This window comes from Oryctolagus cuniculus, chromosome 3, assembly GCF_964237555.1.
Source record: "Oryctolagus cuniculus chromosome 3, mOryCun1.1, whole genome shotgun sequence".
Taxonomy (NCBI): domain Eukaryota; kingdom Metazoa; phylum Chordata; class Mammalia; order Lagomorpha; family Leporidae; genus Oryctolagus; species Oryctolagus cuniculus.
Window position 1 is genome coordinate 29895902 of NC_091434.1, and position 17429 is coordinate 29913330.

General features: G+C 37.3%; 1 protein-coding gene and 1 long non-coding RNA gene across 13 annotated transcripts in view; one reads left to right on the top strand and one right to left on the bottom strand.

The window, feature by feature from the left end:
* Window positions 1-1582: 1582 nt before the first annotated feature.
* The window catches only part of UNC80 (unc-80 homolog, NALCN channel complex subunit), a 245541-nt gene continuing 229694 nt past the window's right edge, over window positions 1583-17429 (bottom strand). For 11 of the 12 annotated variants that reach the window (XM_008259087.4, XM_008259090.4, XM_002712440.5 and 8 more), the window contains 4 exons: window positions 10212-10293; window positions 9101-9212; window positions 8315-8514; window positions 1583-5521 (listed from right to left, as the gene is read on the bottom strand). In XM_008259087.4, coding sequence (XP_008257309.2) covers window positions 5255-5521; window positions 8315-8514; window positions 9101-9212; window positions 10212-10293 — 661 coding nt within the window. In that variant the 3' untranslated portion in view covers window positions 1583-5254. The remainder of the gene's footprint in view (window positions 5522-8314; window positions 8515-9100; window positions 9213-10211; window positions 10294-17429) is intronic. The other variant, XM_008259085.4, reaches the window with a different exon arrangement.
* On the top strand, window positions 14718-16720 carry LOC138848935 (uncharacterized). Its single transcript, XR_011387127.1, has 2 exons — window positions 14718-15687; window positions 16492-16720. It is a non-coding gene; the product is annotated as an uncharacterized lncRNA (long non-coding RNA).

The window sequence follows — 17429 nt, forward strand, 5'->3', positions numbered from 1 at the left end:
GGCTGTGGTTGTCGCCTCTCTTTTTGCTTCCCCGTTATTTGCTTGTTTGGTTCTTTCCAGCTTTAAAGAACAAAAATTTTCTCTTCCTTTTATTTTCCTCTTATAGAACAAAGCTGGAGGAATCCTGGCTCTGCCAAATACAGGCTTACTACCCAGGCAAGTCACTTCTCCGTGCCTCAGTTTTCTCATTTGTAAAGGCAGTGTCCAGCGTTTAGGATTGTTGTGAGAATTAAAGTAGCAAATCCAGATAATGCCTCCAGCGTTAGACTTGGTGCTTGGTACAAAAATGGCGGTGATTATTTTTATTGCCCTCCTGTTCTGCTTCTGGCCCCTCTTCTTTTTTAAAAAGCTTTTATTTGTTTGCAAGGCAGAATGAGAGGGAGAGACAGTGATCGCCCATCTAATGGTTCACTCCCCAACTGCCTGTTGCATCTGGGACCGCACCAGGCTACAGCCAGGAACCCCATCCTGGTTGCCCATATGGGTTGCAGGAATCCAAGAACTTGGGTCCTCACCTGCTGCCTCCCACCCTAAGCTGTAACCAAAATGGAGTAGCAGGGACTAGAACCTGCTTCCTAAGCAGGCTTAACCCACTGAGCCACAACGCCCGCCCCTTGTCACTCTTCTTGATTGCTTTTCTATTTTAGCAATGCTCATTGACAAATTGTGGTAAGATTTACTATTGAGACACTGTTAGCCATCACAAAACACACCGAATTGCCCGAATAAGGGAAAGGGTTTATTGGGGAACACCCAACAGACTGGAGTGAAGGGGTGGTGAAGGGAAAGAAAGAGAGTATAAGAGAAAGAGAGACAGAGGAGAGGAGATAGTGAGGAGAGAAGATAGAGCAGAGAGACATGCCGAGAGAGGAACCAAGAGAGCACATGTTCAGGAGCAGGCCGGGAAGCAGGAGCAGCGAATCCCATTAGGATGGGGGTGGAGCTTGACAACAGAGGTTGGGCCATGTGGCCACCTGGCTTCCAGCAATGGCGGCAGAGGCTAGAGCTTGGGGTGTAAATCAGGGTATAGATCACGCCATAGATAAAACTGCACCAGTTTCCTAACAGACACAATCCAGAAATGAGTAAGAGTGTAGTGCTGCCAACATGTCTAGGGCATTGGATCAGGAAAAGAGATAGATTTAGGAAAAGCAGTCCTTAGGGGGTAAGGACACTTGGTATTCTGTAAAAAGACAGAACTGGCACTAACTTGGACCTCATGGTGTTTCTGGCCACATTTGAAAAACAACCAGTCTTCCAACATTTCCACTAAGAAATCTACGGGTTATTCTAGCAGGTCATAACCTGGAGGGAGAGATCAGATTGGGGTATCTGTCTCTCACTAAACCCATTCTGCATTATTTTGAAAGATAAGGAAGGGAAGTATGAGGAGAGTGGAGCACAGTAGGTAGAAGAGGGGAATCAGAGATGTCTAGTTGCATAATGACCCCAGGCCAAACTGTTGGCTTTGAAAGAGAGAAAAGACATTAACAAAGGCATACTCCAGGCATCCAAAATGAGTATCTTTCTGAAGCAGGTAACCTATTCCCTACTATGATAAATGAAACTCAGACCTCTTAAATTTCTTTAGACATTTTATTATATTTGCATTTTCAAACACAGAAATCTTAACATCTTTCATAAATATCTTTCATAAACATTTCAATATTTAATCCTATGTATTTTTTCCATGCTCTTTGGTCATTCAGTATTCAAAACACTTCATAGTCTTCCGAGGGAAGTTGGCTGTGTAGTCAATTTTTGTTTTTAACCTATAAAATGGCTAGTAAATGGCTAATAAAGGATTTTCATCCTGTGGTCACAGTGACTATTAAAAAATGTTATGGAGGTACATTGATCTGTAATTCAAAATGATCCAAAATGATCTTAAAATGATAGAAGTAAATTTGTCTTATGCTTTTCCAAACACATTATGCCCTCAACTTGTTTTTGTTCTCCTGAGTGTCAAATCAAAGTTTGTTTCTGAAATGTTGCAAGTGAGACCCACTGAAATAAATGAGGAAGTGGGGACATTTTCTCACTGCCAAGACAAGGCCATGGAATTGGAAGTGTGAGGTCACAGGGCAACAACATGACTCAGTGTGATAGCAGCAAATTCTGGAGACTGTGCTCTATTATAAAGTATCCTGTATAACTTGAGGAAGGAAATTTAACTCATATTCTGAATTATAGTTCTATTCATTTATGACCCTTTCTTCTCTATAGGTCCCTGTACATACCCATTCTCAGATACGTTCAGAGCTGGTCATTGGAGTGGAGAAAGTTCTTTACTGACTAAAGGACAGATCCTAAAGAGAAGGGCTGTCATTCTATCTAAGGTACTCTTGGAGGATTGAAATAACAAACCAGAAGCTCCCAACCTGTTCAACAGGCCCTAATCAGACTACCAATACCACGGTTTTTCTCCTAGCACTACCACACCCATTAATGCCTTTTGCCAGAGTACTTCTCAGGGCCTTGTCCCAATGCCCTGAATAACTCATTTTGTTTTGCAAAAAAATTTAATAACGTATCTAATAGAATTATAGAAAGCAGCAAATACTGAAAAATGAAAGTAAAATGTTTGCTATAGAAAATTCTGTATACAGGATTTTAACTGGTTTAATTGATCCCGAGTAGTATAAATTGGCACCCACTATCATGGTTGATATATATTTATTCCAAGTTCTCTCAAAAGTTAATTTCAGAAGAAGCAACTGAAATTGGACATGACCCCCATGCCTGCCTACTTCACAACCTCTTTTTGATCTCAATATTTAATATATGGGAAGTGGGTGCCTGTTTTACTTTTCCCATGAATAAGATAAATGTCAATAATCATAGCTTAAGAAATGATCTATTATTACCAATATTATATTTGTTAATGTGATAATTAAATTTAGTCATGTACTCAATATTTTGAACATTATAAAAAATTTTCAATTATCTTGAACTTTTTTCTAATCTTCCCCAACTGTTGTTGTTTTTTAACTAGCTATTCTATCAAATTCCAGGTAACAGTATTCCTGAGAATACATCTTGTGACAGTCTTATGCACATACATATATATACTTTAGCCATTACACATAAACATTCAACACATTACATTCAACACATTTAAGGGCACCTTAAATGGAACAGATGCACACATCTGCAAAATCTCAGTAGTCCCAGTATGAAAACATTCCCCCTTCTGTAAGGCCCTGTTTTTCAGAGTGGAGGCTTTTTTGCAAAAAACAGCATTAGCTTATTTTAAAAGTTTCTAACAGACTTCCAAACACTAGAGTGAAGGAGTCAGGCTAAAAGGCAGACAGAACAGCACAATCCTGTTGAAAGCAGCCCAATATTTTTTAAATATATATATAATATATATAAAGGTATTTAGGATGTAACAATCTTCTTTGACCCACTTACTTTTTAAATATTTGATACAATTATACATAGAGAATCTGAATCAAGAAACTGGAACAAAGCACAAAGAGACTCACAAGACTTAGACATAATTACCAAACATAAGGCCTCTAACACTAATTGAGCAGCATAATTTGTAACAGGCAAAATATAACAGTTTAGAATCAAACCACTTACATACATACTTCTTCACTTGGGAATTAATTCAGCATTAAGTGTAATGATGCGAAAATATTATATAGCATCAAAGAGAAATTTTTAGTTTTGTTCTTTTATCTTTAATACATGGATATCTTTCATTCTTTTAGTCAACGGGACCATAACCCCAAGTTACTCTTGAAATTATAAATCACAATATGAACAATTCCTATAATTCCTATAAGCAATTGTAACAGAAAAATAATTTCCTTTATGATTAGGGTAGGTTTAGTACGACTTCCCTTTATATACATAAACATTTCACAGCCAATATAGTTGAAGTTTAAGCATATAGAATGTTTTAAACTCATCTCAATGTAATCAAAGTCTATATTTAACTTCAACTTGAAGACTAGAACACACACACACACACACACACACAAACACACACCATACCAATTTAGGTATGTATATGAGTTGTTTATATGCTTTGTAGTTATGTAACAGTTTTCTAATATAAGCTGTTAAAATTTTGAAATTCCATTTTAAACTATAGAATGTCCAACCCTACTTTAAGATCAATAACACAGTAGGTATTGGCTTCACAAGCCTTCTAAATTTTATACTTTTCTTAAAGAAACTGAACCTTACATTAAAGTTCTATTGTAAAATATACAAGCTGGCAGTGTCTATGAAGAAATTCCTTGCTTTAGAGCTTTTTTCCTAATAAACATAAGTGTCCTCTGGATTCATAAGAATATTGTCACTATTGAGAAAAAGTTATTTTATTGAACAAATTGTAACAACACTAACTTTAATATTTGAAAATATGCCCTCAAGGGCAGGCACAGTATATTGTAAGGGAAAATAATCTTATTTCCCAATAAATCCTGATCTTGGCATTGATGTAGTCAGGGCTACAGTAGGAATACCATCTCTGTCAAGCTATTATATTTACATTTAGTTTTTATAGTTGTATAGGCTAGTTAGATTCTTCTTAATTCAGAATGATAATTTCTAGAATATTCTGTATCTAATATGATTAATTATGAAATGGAATGCTCTTACAGAATTAACATTTTGATTTACAATATGCAATGAAAATGACAGTTGAAAAATAAATATTTTAATGTCCACAGCTCAAAAAATAGTATTTTTTTCTTCTTCTAAATGGCTGTATTGTTAATCAAAACAAAAATGGCTGCAGGTTTATTTGTTTTTAGTCTCCAGAAACTAATAATTTCCTTAGTATTTTATGTAAGATAGTTGTACAGCCACTTGATTTTATATTTTTGAAACTATAAAAATAAACTTTTGCATGATGTATAATGTGAGTAACCTCAAAAAGTTGCATTCTCATATTGGAATGTATTATTTGCAATATTTCTATGCAAGCAGCACTGTATTAGTATATATTTTTAACTGCTCAAGGCTTCTTCTTGCATCATAAATAATGTGCAGTGAAATGGCTCTTTCCCCTTATCCCTTCCTGGGGTTTTTATGGTCTTCACACAACTAAATCCTTTTAGCCACTGATTTTTAAGATGCTTATAAAACATTATGCATATTGGCAGCAAAATCTTCTCAGATGTGTGCCACCCATTGAATGTAAAGTGCTGTTTTGTAATTCATCTTATTCAAGCAGTAATCAGCAGTAATCCCTTCCATATCATCTCTACATGTACCATGCTTACAAGATACAGAATCAAACATGTGACTCATCTAGGACTACATCTGCCTCCCCCAGCTCAGTAGGAACAAAAGTGAACTGGCTGGACAGCAGGGGGTTCTCCATGCCATTTTCCTCGCTGATGTGAAGGACAGTGTCTCCGTGTTGGAGGAGGCTGGATGTCTCAAGGCCTGGGAAGTCATCAGGGTCTGAGAGTTGAGTGGAGAGGGGGCTGTGTGCTGCAGCACTTTGGGCTTCTAGGTCTTCCTTCTTTTCTCCTTCTTCCACAGGGAGGGTCTCACTCTGTGATCAAAAGGATAATGCCATCATGGAAAGGCAGGATGAATACCAGTGAAGAATAAAAAAAAAATGTTTTCCAGCTACAAATTGACAAAGTATCAGAAGGCTCTTCCCAGTTCCAGCAATTGTTATGAGTAAGATGTTATATAGGCCTTCCAACTTTCCATAAGCTAACCTGTAGCATGAACATAACTTTTTGTTCTATTTACTTGGTAGACTGTGAGAATTAATAGGATAAAAATGGCATTGCAATGATTTGTAATCATTGAATACTATACAGATGTGTATTATTATATTGTCCCATAGTGGTTTTTAAATACTACAGTAGAAGAAGATAACACCTTAATTCACTCAGCATGATGTTTTCCAGATTCCTCCATTTTGTTGCAAATGACTGGATTTCATTATTTTTTACTGCTGTATAGTATTCTATAGAGTACATGTCCCATAATTTCTTTATCCAGTCTACTGTTGATGGGCATTTGGGTTGATTCCAGGTCTTAGCTATTGTGAATTGAGCTGCAATAATCGTTAAGGTGCAGACAGCTATTTTGTTTGCCAATTTAATTTCCTTTGGGTAAATTCCAAGGAGTGGGATGGCTGGGTTGTATGGTAGGGTGATATTCAGGTTTCTGAGGAATCTTCAGACTGACTTCCATAGTGGTTTTACCAGTTTGCATCCCCACCAACAGTGGGTTAGTGTTGATTTAAGCCAGTCCCAAAGGGACAAATATCATATGTTCTCCCTGATCAGTGACAACTAACCAAGCACAAAAAAGGAAACCTGTTGAAGTGAAAGGGACACTATGAGAAACAGTGACTTGATCAGCTCTTGTCCTGACTGTTGATGTACAATTTAATACTTTATCCCTTTTGGTATTTTTTTTGTTCTAGTTAATACTATTGGTTGAACTCTGTAATTAACACACAATTATTCTTAGGTGTTGAAATTTAACTGAAAAGTGATCTCTGTTAAATATAAGAGTGGGAATAAGAGAGGGAGGAGATGTACAATTTGGGACATGCTCAATCGGACTTGCCCCAAATGGTGGACTTAGAAATGTGCCAGTGGATTCCAATACAATCCCATCAAGGTTGCATGTACCAATGCCACCTCACTAGTCCAAGTGATCAATTTCAGGTCACAATTGATCATACTGATAGGTCTAAGAGTCAAAGGGATCACACAAACAAGACTAGTGTCTGCTAATACTAACTGATAGAATAAAAAAGGGAGAGAATGATCCAACATGGGAAGCAGGATACACAGCAGTCTCATAGAATGGCAGATGTCCTAAACAGCACTCTGGCCTCAGAATCAGCCCTTAAGGCATTCGGATCTGGCTGAAGAGCCCATGAGAGTATTTTAGGCATGGAAAGCCAAGACTCTCTGGCAAAAAAAAAAAAAAAAAAAAAAAAGAAAGAAAGAAAAGAAAAAAGAAAAAAAAACACCTAAATGAGTGAGATCCCAGTGGAAAGATCGGGCCATCAAAGAAGGAGGTACCTTTCTCTGAAGGGAGGAGTGAACCTCCACTTTGACTATGACCTTGTCTGAATAAGATCGAAGTCGGCGAACTCAAAAGGCTTCCATAGCCTTGGCAACTCATGACTAGAGCCTAGGGAGATTACTGATGCCATAAACAAGAATGTCAAATTGTTAAGTCAACAACAGGAGTCATGTATACTTACTCCTCGTGTAGGATCTCTGTCCTTAATGTGTTGTCCAATGTGAATTAATGCTATAACTAGTACTGAAACAGTATTTTATACTTTATGTTCTGTGTGGGTACAAACTGATGAAATCTTTACTTAATATACACTAAACCGATCTTCTGTATATAAAGAGAATTGAAAATCTTGATGTGAATGGAATGGGAGAGGGAGCAGGAGATGGGAGGGGTGCAGGTGGGATGGAAGTTATCGGGGGGGGGGAACCCAATATAATCCATAAACTGTACTTTGGAAATGTATATTTACTAAATAAAAGTTTAAAAAGAAGAAGGTAACACCTATAGGCAGTTATTTATAAAAACCAAAAGAAGGGAAAAAAGACCAAAAAATATGAAAGCAAAGAGGGGAAAATATCAAAAGAAAAAGCCTCTGTCATCTTAAGAGCACAGAAGACTCTTATCTAAAGGCTTTATCTAAATTGGTAGCTTTATTTTTTTTCAATTGAACCATCTTTCAAACTATATATTATACTTGTGTTTTCAGTGGCTAAGTTAAAACATTTTTTATTTATTTATTTTATAGGCAGAAAGAGATGAGAGACTGATAGACTGACAGAGAGATCTATCATCCACTTATTCACTCCCCAAATGCCCTCAACTGCTAGAGCTATGCTAGGGCCGAATCCAGGAGCTAGAAACTCAGTCTGGATCTCTCACGTGTGTGGCAGAGAGAACCATCCTTGAGCCATCATTTGCTGCCTTCCAGGGAAACTGGAATCAGGAGTGGAGCTTGGATTCAAACCCAGGTACTCCAATACGGGATGTGGGCATCCCAAGCCAGCCCTTGACTGCCAAACCAAATGGTTATTTTTGAGGCAAATTGTTTTTTGGTAGGTTTTTCACAACTAAGAATGTCATGACTTCTCTTGGTTTTTCTTAAGCAGATATATTCCTAGGCAAATGTTTCATATCGGTTTTCTTTCTCATGATGGTAAGACCAGTATATATTTGGATAACAATGCACTGTAGACCTATATTAATTATATACAATCAGTTTGCATATCCAAGCAATTCATAGAAATAAGTGTACAGGGAGCAAGCCTTGCCTGTTTCTCTAGTGTCCCACCTGCTTGGAAGATAGGCCGTGGAGATCTGCAACAACTATGGCAGGGGAAGAAGTAAGGACTGGTTCATCCATGCCTTCTGGTTTTCTCACTGGGACTGGGCTACAACCCTGTAGTTGACCTGTGGCAGAAAGTGTGTCTGTTGGGGTAGCTGCTGATTCGGGCTGAGTTTCAATGAAGGTCACAGATCGCTTCTGATCTGCTGTAATTTAGAGAAGTAGTAAAAAGGAGAAGAAGACTGTCAGTGTGAAATAATTGGCTTCAACAAGGGTTTCTTGAGTTTTCTTAATAAAGGCATTGCTGTTTATGAATAATGAGATCATATATGACTGTTTTGTACATGTCTTGATTTCATCTTACAAAGAGTAGAACTTGGGTTAAAAAATCATTTTTATATAAATAGCCCAAAACAAAATTTGCATAGAACATTAGGTGAACCTCATCATCCCTCACAATAATAGGACTTAAAATGTCTTGTAGTTCATCATAAGACAATCCCAATTCCCAGCTTAAGTAAAGAAAATAACCTCTATAGTCAAATTTCATTGCATTAGTGGTTTACTTTGGGAACTTCCATTTCCATAGGCTCATGGGGAGTAGAGACAGGGGTTGGGAAAGTTGAGTAGAATAAAGGCACTAAATATGGGGGGAAGAAAATTTCTTCCCTTATCCTAGTGCCTCTCCAAAGATGTGCATATCTGCATCCACACAGGTTCTGCAGGACTTCCTGGCTGAGCTACATGGCGTCCTGTCAGTGCTGCAGTCAGATAGGACACAGGAGGCCTCACCTGATGGCTTTGTTTTGGGTTGAATGCTTCTACGAGTGGTTGACAGCCGAGCCCCATGGCGGTTTTTGGGTTCAGTCTGAGTCTTCTGACGTGATAGCAGAGGACGTCTTAGCTAAAGAGAATAGGCAAAATAAAACTGGCAAGAACTATCTGCCAAATAGAACTGAGTAGGGTTCTGTCTGTAGTTTGTTCCTTTATTTATATGTTTCCGTGGGCTTTTATGGCTGTTCCTTTTATTAATAGCTGATAAATTTTCTTTGTGATTTTCCAACTATAAATACTGTTTTCTAGCATCTCCTTCAAGCAGTTCTTCTCATAATCATTATTGCTCCTTCTTGTATCTTAAGAACATTAACTAACGTAACTTAAAAATATAAATTTGAAAAATTCAGTGATTTTAATCAAGATAAAGATGCAAGATAAATAATTCTTGGGTTTGAATCCAAGAGTTTGAATCCAAGATACAGGACAAGTAACTCTTGCTTACATATCAAGCTTTGCTTATCTAAAAGTTGTTGTTGAACATGTGCTAACTTTCAAAGGAGGAGTTTAAAAACCCTCAGATGTTGCCACAGCATTAGGTACTCAAAGCAACTGGGAGGCTCCCGTTGCAGCAACAGTGCAAAATGTCATTTAGATTTTTATTTAGGAAGTATGTAAAAGAACCTCACCTAAGAAAATTTGTAAATATGATCTTTACTTCAATTTCACTTCTAAATTAAATCACTAATCTTGAAATGAAGAAAACAGGGTTTCTTTGTCTTTGCCTCTATGAACAAACAAGTCTTAAATCAAATATAATAAGCCAATGCCATAAAAAAAATCATCCTCTGTCAACTCCTCTGGCTGAGAAAGAAAGTTTCCAGATAAGGAGCAAGTAGAATTTTAGGCCCACTTAATTTACTAAGTGACCAACTTTGCTAATAAGATTCAGATGTAAAATAGAAGCTCAAAATTCTTGCCCAAGCACTTACCATATTTTAAAATTACTCTGTTGCTCATTTCAGGTAAGGAGAAGACTAAATATAGTCTTAATACAGGTGGGCATTAAAAACTGAATCCAGCTTTCATTTAACAGGGTGACTCTCCAATTCTTTCAGAGTCTGCTTACCTGCCTCAGTCCCCTCTTCCTCCCCAGTGGCTGCTGAATGAGGAGGTTCTGCTGGCCAGGTTCACTCTGTACACTTGCCACCCTGCCAAGCATCAACAATGTTAGTATGCCCTGGAGACAATACAGAAGGCTATCCTCTGGTGGGTGTTAGCCAAAATCACTTCTATGAAACAGTCACTTCAAAGATACCATGATCTTTGAAGGATGGGTGGGAAAGAGTCCCTGGGATAGGGGTTTTCAAAGGATCAGGAGGAAGGACAAGGCCTTGTAGCCCCAAGCTGCCAAAATTGAGATTCTGTTTTTGATCACTATTACCATATCTGTCATTCAGCAAAACATTGGTTCCATTAAATGTTCACACCAAAATGTTTAAGATGTCATAGTCTAATCTCAATTTTTTTTCCCCGAGGGGAAGGGGAAAGGTAGTGACAAACAGACACAAACAACTCTATTACATGGATGGGAACACCTTTTTTAAAATTTCAATTTAAATGAAAATAAGATGGACAAATATCAAACACATCAGACACAGAATCCATTTGGGTGAAGGGGCACATTCAACACATGTTTGCAGCCTGAAGTCTCTGTGACTACTGAGTAAATGAATAGTCACATAGGTAGATAATTCAATTTGTAATGGCTTTATATTCAAAAGGCTGGCAAAATAATTAGGCTATCATTGCAACTCAGGAGCTTTAATATTGAGTAGCTGCATCCAAATATACTGTATAACTTATAAAAGCAGCAACCTGCTCCCCCCAAATTTACTGTGTATGTGTGTCTTTTCTGTGTAAAAATGACTACTGGCTGTGGTTACTATTTTAGTGTTGGGTGAAACTGAAAATATTGACATAGGCCCATGGTCTCTTTTCATTCTGCATGCATGTATAATAGGAATTTATAATGGAAGTAGGGGTGAAAAACAGAAATAATACCGTGCCCCAGAGAACATTGTAATTCTGTGGATGATGCCAATGTGATTATTTGGTTAATGAGGAAATAATTTCTGCTTTGCCTTTGCAAAAGGAGAGTCATCTACACATACTTTTAGAGTAAAATAATCTACAGAGAAACCCCAGAGTCAGCAACTGTCCAGGAAAAAGAAAGAAATAGTTTATCAATTCATTTCCATATTTAAAAAAGAGCTACCTAAATACCTAACTGCAGTTGTAGGGAGGGAAATTGGTGGTATGACAGGCAATCAGATGGTTCCCATGTTGTAATAACAATATTAACAACTGGTTAATAATCACAAAGCTGACACAGTCACATTTGTCAATTTTTTAAAAAGTCATATTCATTTCTACTAGAAGAAAGTCAATGGTTCCCTAGTAGGGTTTGTTAAAGTTTGTATGAAACAAAGATTATACTTAACACCATTTAGGGTACACAGTACAGAATTTCATACAGAGTACCAAAAACAGGTGTTTTTCAACTTTCTTGTTCTCTTGAATATCAAATTCAAAGATTAGTGTATATTATCCTTAACATAAATGATCTTGCAGCATACATGGTCTTTCTATGAAGATGGAAAATTACCCCAAAAGAACAATGCAGTAAATTCTGATTAACAATCCAGACTGTGTTGCTGGCATGTTTGAAATGACATCTCCTTATTAATTATACATTTTTATACATGTCTATTAAGTTGGATGGTATATTTAATCAACCATATGCACCAAAGTAGAAACAAGTTTCTCCCAATACCAAGCAAAGCTTTCATTGGAATGGATTCTTCATTGACATCTAAAGGTTACCTCAGTTCCCTTGGCCATAAAGGGAGGTTAATACTTACCAACTACCTCCCATTAATGTAGAGAAAAGAAGTTAGTTGATGTAAAATGGTTTGAACATGAAAGTGATGTGTATAGCATGCTTTCTTGTTTTACATTTGATGTTTATAATGAGTTTATTGCTTCCAGAATACTAAATAGAAGTAGGTAATAAAATGGTTTGAAAATAGTTGGACAGAGAAAATGAAATCGAGGCAGTCCTCTTGTCTCATTTTTATTCAGTAGTCTGAGATTGTGAGGAGAAAATGGTGCAAGAAAAAAAAAAAGAAATACACATTACTTACGGAGTGTTAAATATCAAAACATAAAGTAATTTCACAATGATTATTCTAAGGAAGGATCATAAGCATCAAAATTTTCTCTATGGATAGAGAGGCTTATATCTAAGAAACGTATCAGGTTTGTGGCTTTGATAATTAGTTATTCTATGTAAATGATACAGCATCTAATCCTGAAATGAATACATACATCAAAATAAAATTATGGAACATGTCACTGGAAATATATCCCACCTGATCCACTATATTTTCCCTAAAAATGTGATGCTAAAATGTTTATATTTGGAACAGCAAAGCCTGGCCTATACAGTTAGAATATGTTAAAAATAGAAATGTTGGCAGTGAAAATAGTTTATACAGAACACGTTTCTTTTCCTAAGGTATATATCAAATTGGAGTTGAATATATAAATTATTTTTATTTCACTTCTCCCCACATCTTGTAATATTTCAGTCAACTGCAGGATTTGTGCTGTGTGACTACAAGATGTGTAATATCAAAATGAACCAGGGGAAAACAAAGGTATTTGCAATAAGTATTTCTCTATATTATTCCCCATTTTCTATTTCACTTTTTGAAAATGTCCCATCACAGTCCTCATCTACCACAACTACAGTAATCAAAATTATTTTCCCTTTTATGGCAATACTACATTTTATTTGGTGGTCTTGGATGTTAAATTATCATATTCCAGTAAGCCACTGGATGCTTTAGAATAACTAGAATTTCTATTTCATGTATCAGAGTCATGAAAATTGAAAAGTTGAGACTATGTCAAGATACGTCAGAGTAACAGGACGAGTACTGAAAATTCAGTCTTAGAAAGTTGGTTTCCGTAGGCCGGTGCCGCGGCTCACTAGGCTAATCCTCCACCTTGCGGCGCCGGCACACCAGGTTCTAGTCCCGGTCGGGGCGCCAGATTCTGTCCCGGTTACCCCTCTTCCAGGCCAGCTCTCTGCTGTGGCCACGGAGTGCAGTGGAGGATGGCCCAAGTGCTTGGGCCCTGCACCCCATGGGAGACCAGGGTAAGTACCTGGCTCCTGCCATCGGATCAGCGCAGTGCGCTGTCCGCAGCACGCCGACCGCGGCGGCCATTGGAGGGTGAACCAACGGCAAAAAGGAAGACCTTTCTCTCTGTCTCTCTCACTGTGCACTCTGCCTGTCAAAAAATTAAAAAAAAAAAAAAAGAAAGTTGGTTTCCTGAAATCTGTGATTTGGGGAATGAGAAATGATAGAGTTCTACTGTATTGGCTAAATATTAGGGCAAAATAATAAAGATAAAAGCAAATAAAGCTTCCCAAGTTGAAACTAACAAATTACAATACATTTTGAAGGAAATCATCCCTTAAAGTTTGAGTTGCTGCAAAATATCACTATAGCAAACCATATAATGGTCTGAATTTTAGAGAAGTATATGCAGTTGAAGGTCAGCAGAACTGGTGTGACTCAAACTGTAAAACTCAAAATATCTTTTTCAAAATGCAAAGACAGGGGACGGGTATTTGGCCTAGCAGTAAACATGGCTGTGTCCCACACTGGAGCACCTGGGTTCTATACACAGCCCTGGTCCCCAATTCCAGCTCCCTAAAGTGGACCCTGGGAAGCAGCAGGAGATGGTTCAAAGGGTTGGGGTTCTACCAACCCTGTGGGAGACCTGGATTGAGCCCAGTTCATTGTGGGCATTTGGGGAGTGAACCCACAGATGGGAACATGCTCTCCCTGTATCCTTCCTTCCTTCTCTTTTTTAATTTTTTAAAAAGACAACGACATAATTTATAAGCTAGGGAAATTCAGACAATGTTAGGAAAAGAATTCTGACCCACATTTCCCTGTTTCAGCATGATGGTCTGGACTGTAGTGTGTAAATACACATCTGTCTCCTAATGGGATATCTACTTCATAGTGTTTCCTAAAATAAAGGATAGGCAGCCAAGGGGCCATTCAGTAATACAACAAAACTTCATATCACTCAAGTCAAATTATGAAAAAAATTATAGATGGAAGTAGATTTCATATAGAAATTTAAATAGAAACAGACCAGCACAGGGAAAAATGAATCTCTATTTTCATTGTTTCAATCTGTGCTCTTGTTTCAATTTTAATGTGGTAGATGCAGAACATAAGACTACTAGTAGCACAGCCATTTATCCTGAGTGATTGCCTTTAGACAAGAACCCATATAGTCTGCCCCCAAGGAACCTGTAAGACATTGTAGAGAAGGGGGAAGTGAACAGTAGACTAAATTCTACTTTTCCCTTTCTGAATAAAAGCTTATTGTTTAAAATTTACTCAGCCTCCACAATATCCAAATAAATATATTTTAAGGACCCCAGAATTTAGAGATTAGAGGCTAGAGACAGATTGAAAAAGGGTAATTTGGATCTTAGATACCCTGTAAGAACTGATTTAGCAATGCAATGTACATATCTGTGTATCACACATGCATTTTCTTAGCCATTAATTTGTGGCTATATAAAAAAGTTGTTTGAATTTTTTTCTTTGTAAGAGTACTTGGCAAGTTTTCTTGCTTTGAAAATGTAGATGAACATGACAAGGGTTCCAATAAACAGCTTATTTTTATTTCACCTCACCTAGACTTTTATAGTCTTGTTTAAACTTGAGTCACATTCTTATTTTCCACTGTGATTAAACTTACCCATACAGAATCAAATAGCATCTTAATCTCTTGTTTAAAATTAGACTTGACTGCCATTTCCTGCCTTTCAGAATATTCTAACATGTCCAAACAAGACCTAATTCTCAAGTATAAACAGCCACTTTGAAGCGCTTGAATAGCTTCTATATATCTCTGTTTTTCTGGAGGGAAAACATGTTGGTGATGTGTGTGTATTTAAGGGTGAGGTAACAGGCTTCTACACCCCTAACTGCAAAGCTCTCCAGAGAACAGCATTCAGAGAACAGTGTTTCTGCCAGGGTAGTTCCTGGGATGACTCTTTAATGGAAATCTATTAACACTGTTTTTCTTTTTTTTTTTTTTAATCCCAGATAAAGTTTTCAATAGGTGTGCAAAAATTTTTGTTGTTTTTTGCTGATTCATCAGATTATCTTGGTCTCTTCCTCATCTAGCCCTCTCAATCCAACCTGCCCCTTTTGTCTAAAACAGGTGCTCTTTCAAAAGCAAATTTCCATGAAAGTTTAGCAAGATGCTATGGGGGCAGGGAGAGCAAGAGCATTATTTTCCTTTAGGTATGTTTCCTGATCATCTCTAATCTTTCTTGCGCCAGATTTTCCATATGACTACTGGAGTGTCTTAGATCCTGAGTGCTGCGGTGTGTGTTAAATGTAATTCACAGTTAATGCCCTACTGCTTTGGAATTTTAAGAATCTGCAGCATACAGAAGTTTCATGCCAAAAGTAAGAAAGCCTGGAAACCAAATATAAAAGGTACTACTCTATTTTGTAAACCCACCTCTTAGTAAATGCCAAAAGTTCCTCTCCTCCAAAGAGAACTTGGTGACATGATGGAGTTCAAGAGATAATATTTGTAGCATATGGCAAAGGTGGATGTGCTACTGCTTGTTGGAATGCCTCTGAATTAATTCAATTATTTCAGAATCCAAAGTGACTGCCTCATCGTCCTATTTCTTAAGGACCACATCTGGGGCTGGGTGACTGACAATCAGAACTAAAACACAATGGTAACAGGAACAATAGATCAACAACAGTTGGTCTAATATAGTCATCAAAGACATGCTAGACCAATTCAGTTATATTAAAATCTATGGCTTTGGCTCTGAACCAGTCACATTTAATAAGAACTTTGGGTTTATTCCCACTGACACTGGACGCAGAGCAGACTGAATTGGTATAAATAACTCCAGTCATTTGAACCCTGACCTTCCAGAGAATTCAGACCAACAAAATTAAACTTGTACCTTCCCTCACCAACCCTGAACTACTAGCACCTACTCAGCAAGAGTAGAATTTGGCATAGTAAGAAAAGTTCCAGCACAAAGCCAGCCAGATGGAAATTGGATTTAATACTTTATACTCTCAGCAGGCCACTGAAATGATCTTGTCATTAAGTTCCTCCAATCCCATGTGTAATTTTAAACAAGCATTAAACAAATGCATTCTTTGAGAGCAATGGCCACCTGGCTGGACTGGGTTCAGATCTTTCAGTGAATAGTCGGGGGCGGGGAGGGGGACTGTTGAAGATCATTTTGTTTCTCAACCTCTTCTTCCCAGATCCCTGAGCTCCTGCTAATGGAATTAAGCCTGCACTCTGCAGCACTTCCACATTTACCACCAGTAAGAGACTGTTCTGTCAAGGCAAGGGCTCGCAAACACAAATGAATGTCATGATTTATGGGTCCAGTAAAAAAATAAAAAGATAACCTGATGGTAGACTAAATTTCTCATTTTCAATTGCAAAAGAAAATGTGAAATCTGAACAAGATGCAAAGAAAATAAAAGACAACCTTTCACAGGAACGGCCTCTCAACATTTCCTCATCTTTGTGATAAAGCAATAAACACAGGTGTATTGTACTAACTATAACGATGCAAACCTGAAAGGGAATGTTTTCTCTTGAGATGGAACAAAGACACTCTAAGGATCAACAAGAAGCATTACTCCTAATGAGGATTAGTTGAGAGGAGTGAATCAACAGCACAAGATTAGGAATGTTTGACATGGTTTATCTGAGTGTTAAAGGTGCAGTCCCCTTTTCTTAAGGTTTAAACCAATAGCCAAAGCATTCTGTTGTTTACTTCATAAGACTTCTCTTACTTACCAAGAAATGTTTATATCTGATATTTCAATGGCAAATTTTGGAGTCAACAAGGTACTCCAAAGAACAGATATTCTTTATATAAGCATTGTTTGAATACATAACTATAATAGCCTACCAAATAGCATGCATCAAGGAAAAGGAATTCCATAAATTACAGTGATACTGCTGTTCTTATAACATCCTCCTACCATTCTTTGTGTTCTTACCATCCATGGTGCTCTTATTAGCTAAAAGTCCTATCTTGATTTAATAAGGGGCTTCCTGATAATAAGCACTTGTATTAAAAGGCATTTTTAATGCAATATCAGTGAGGGAAGGAATGATTAGATGGGATACATTTAACATTTGGCACATCAAACATTTTAGACCTTTTTGGGATAAAACTCATAGA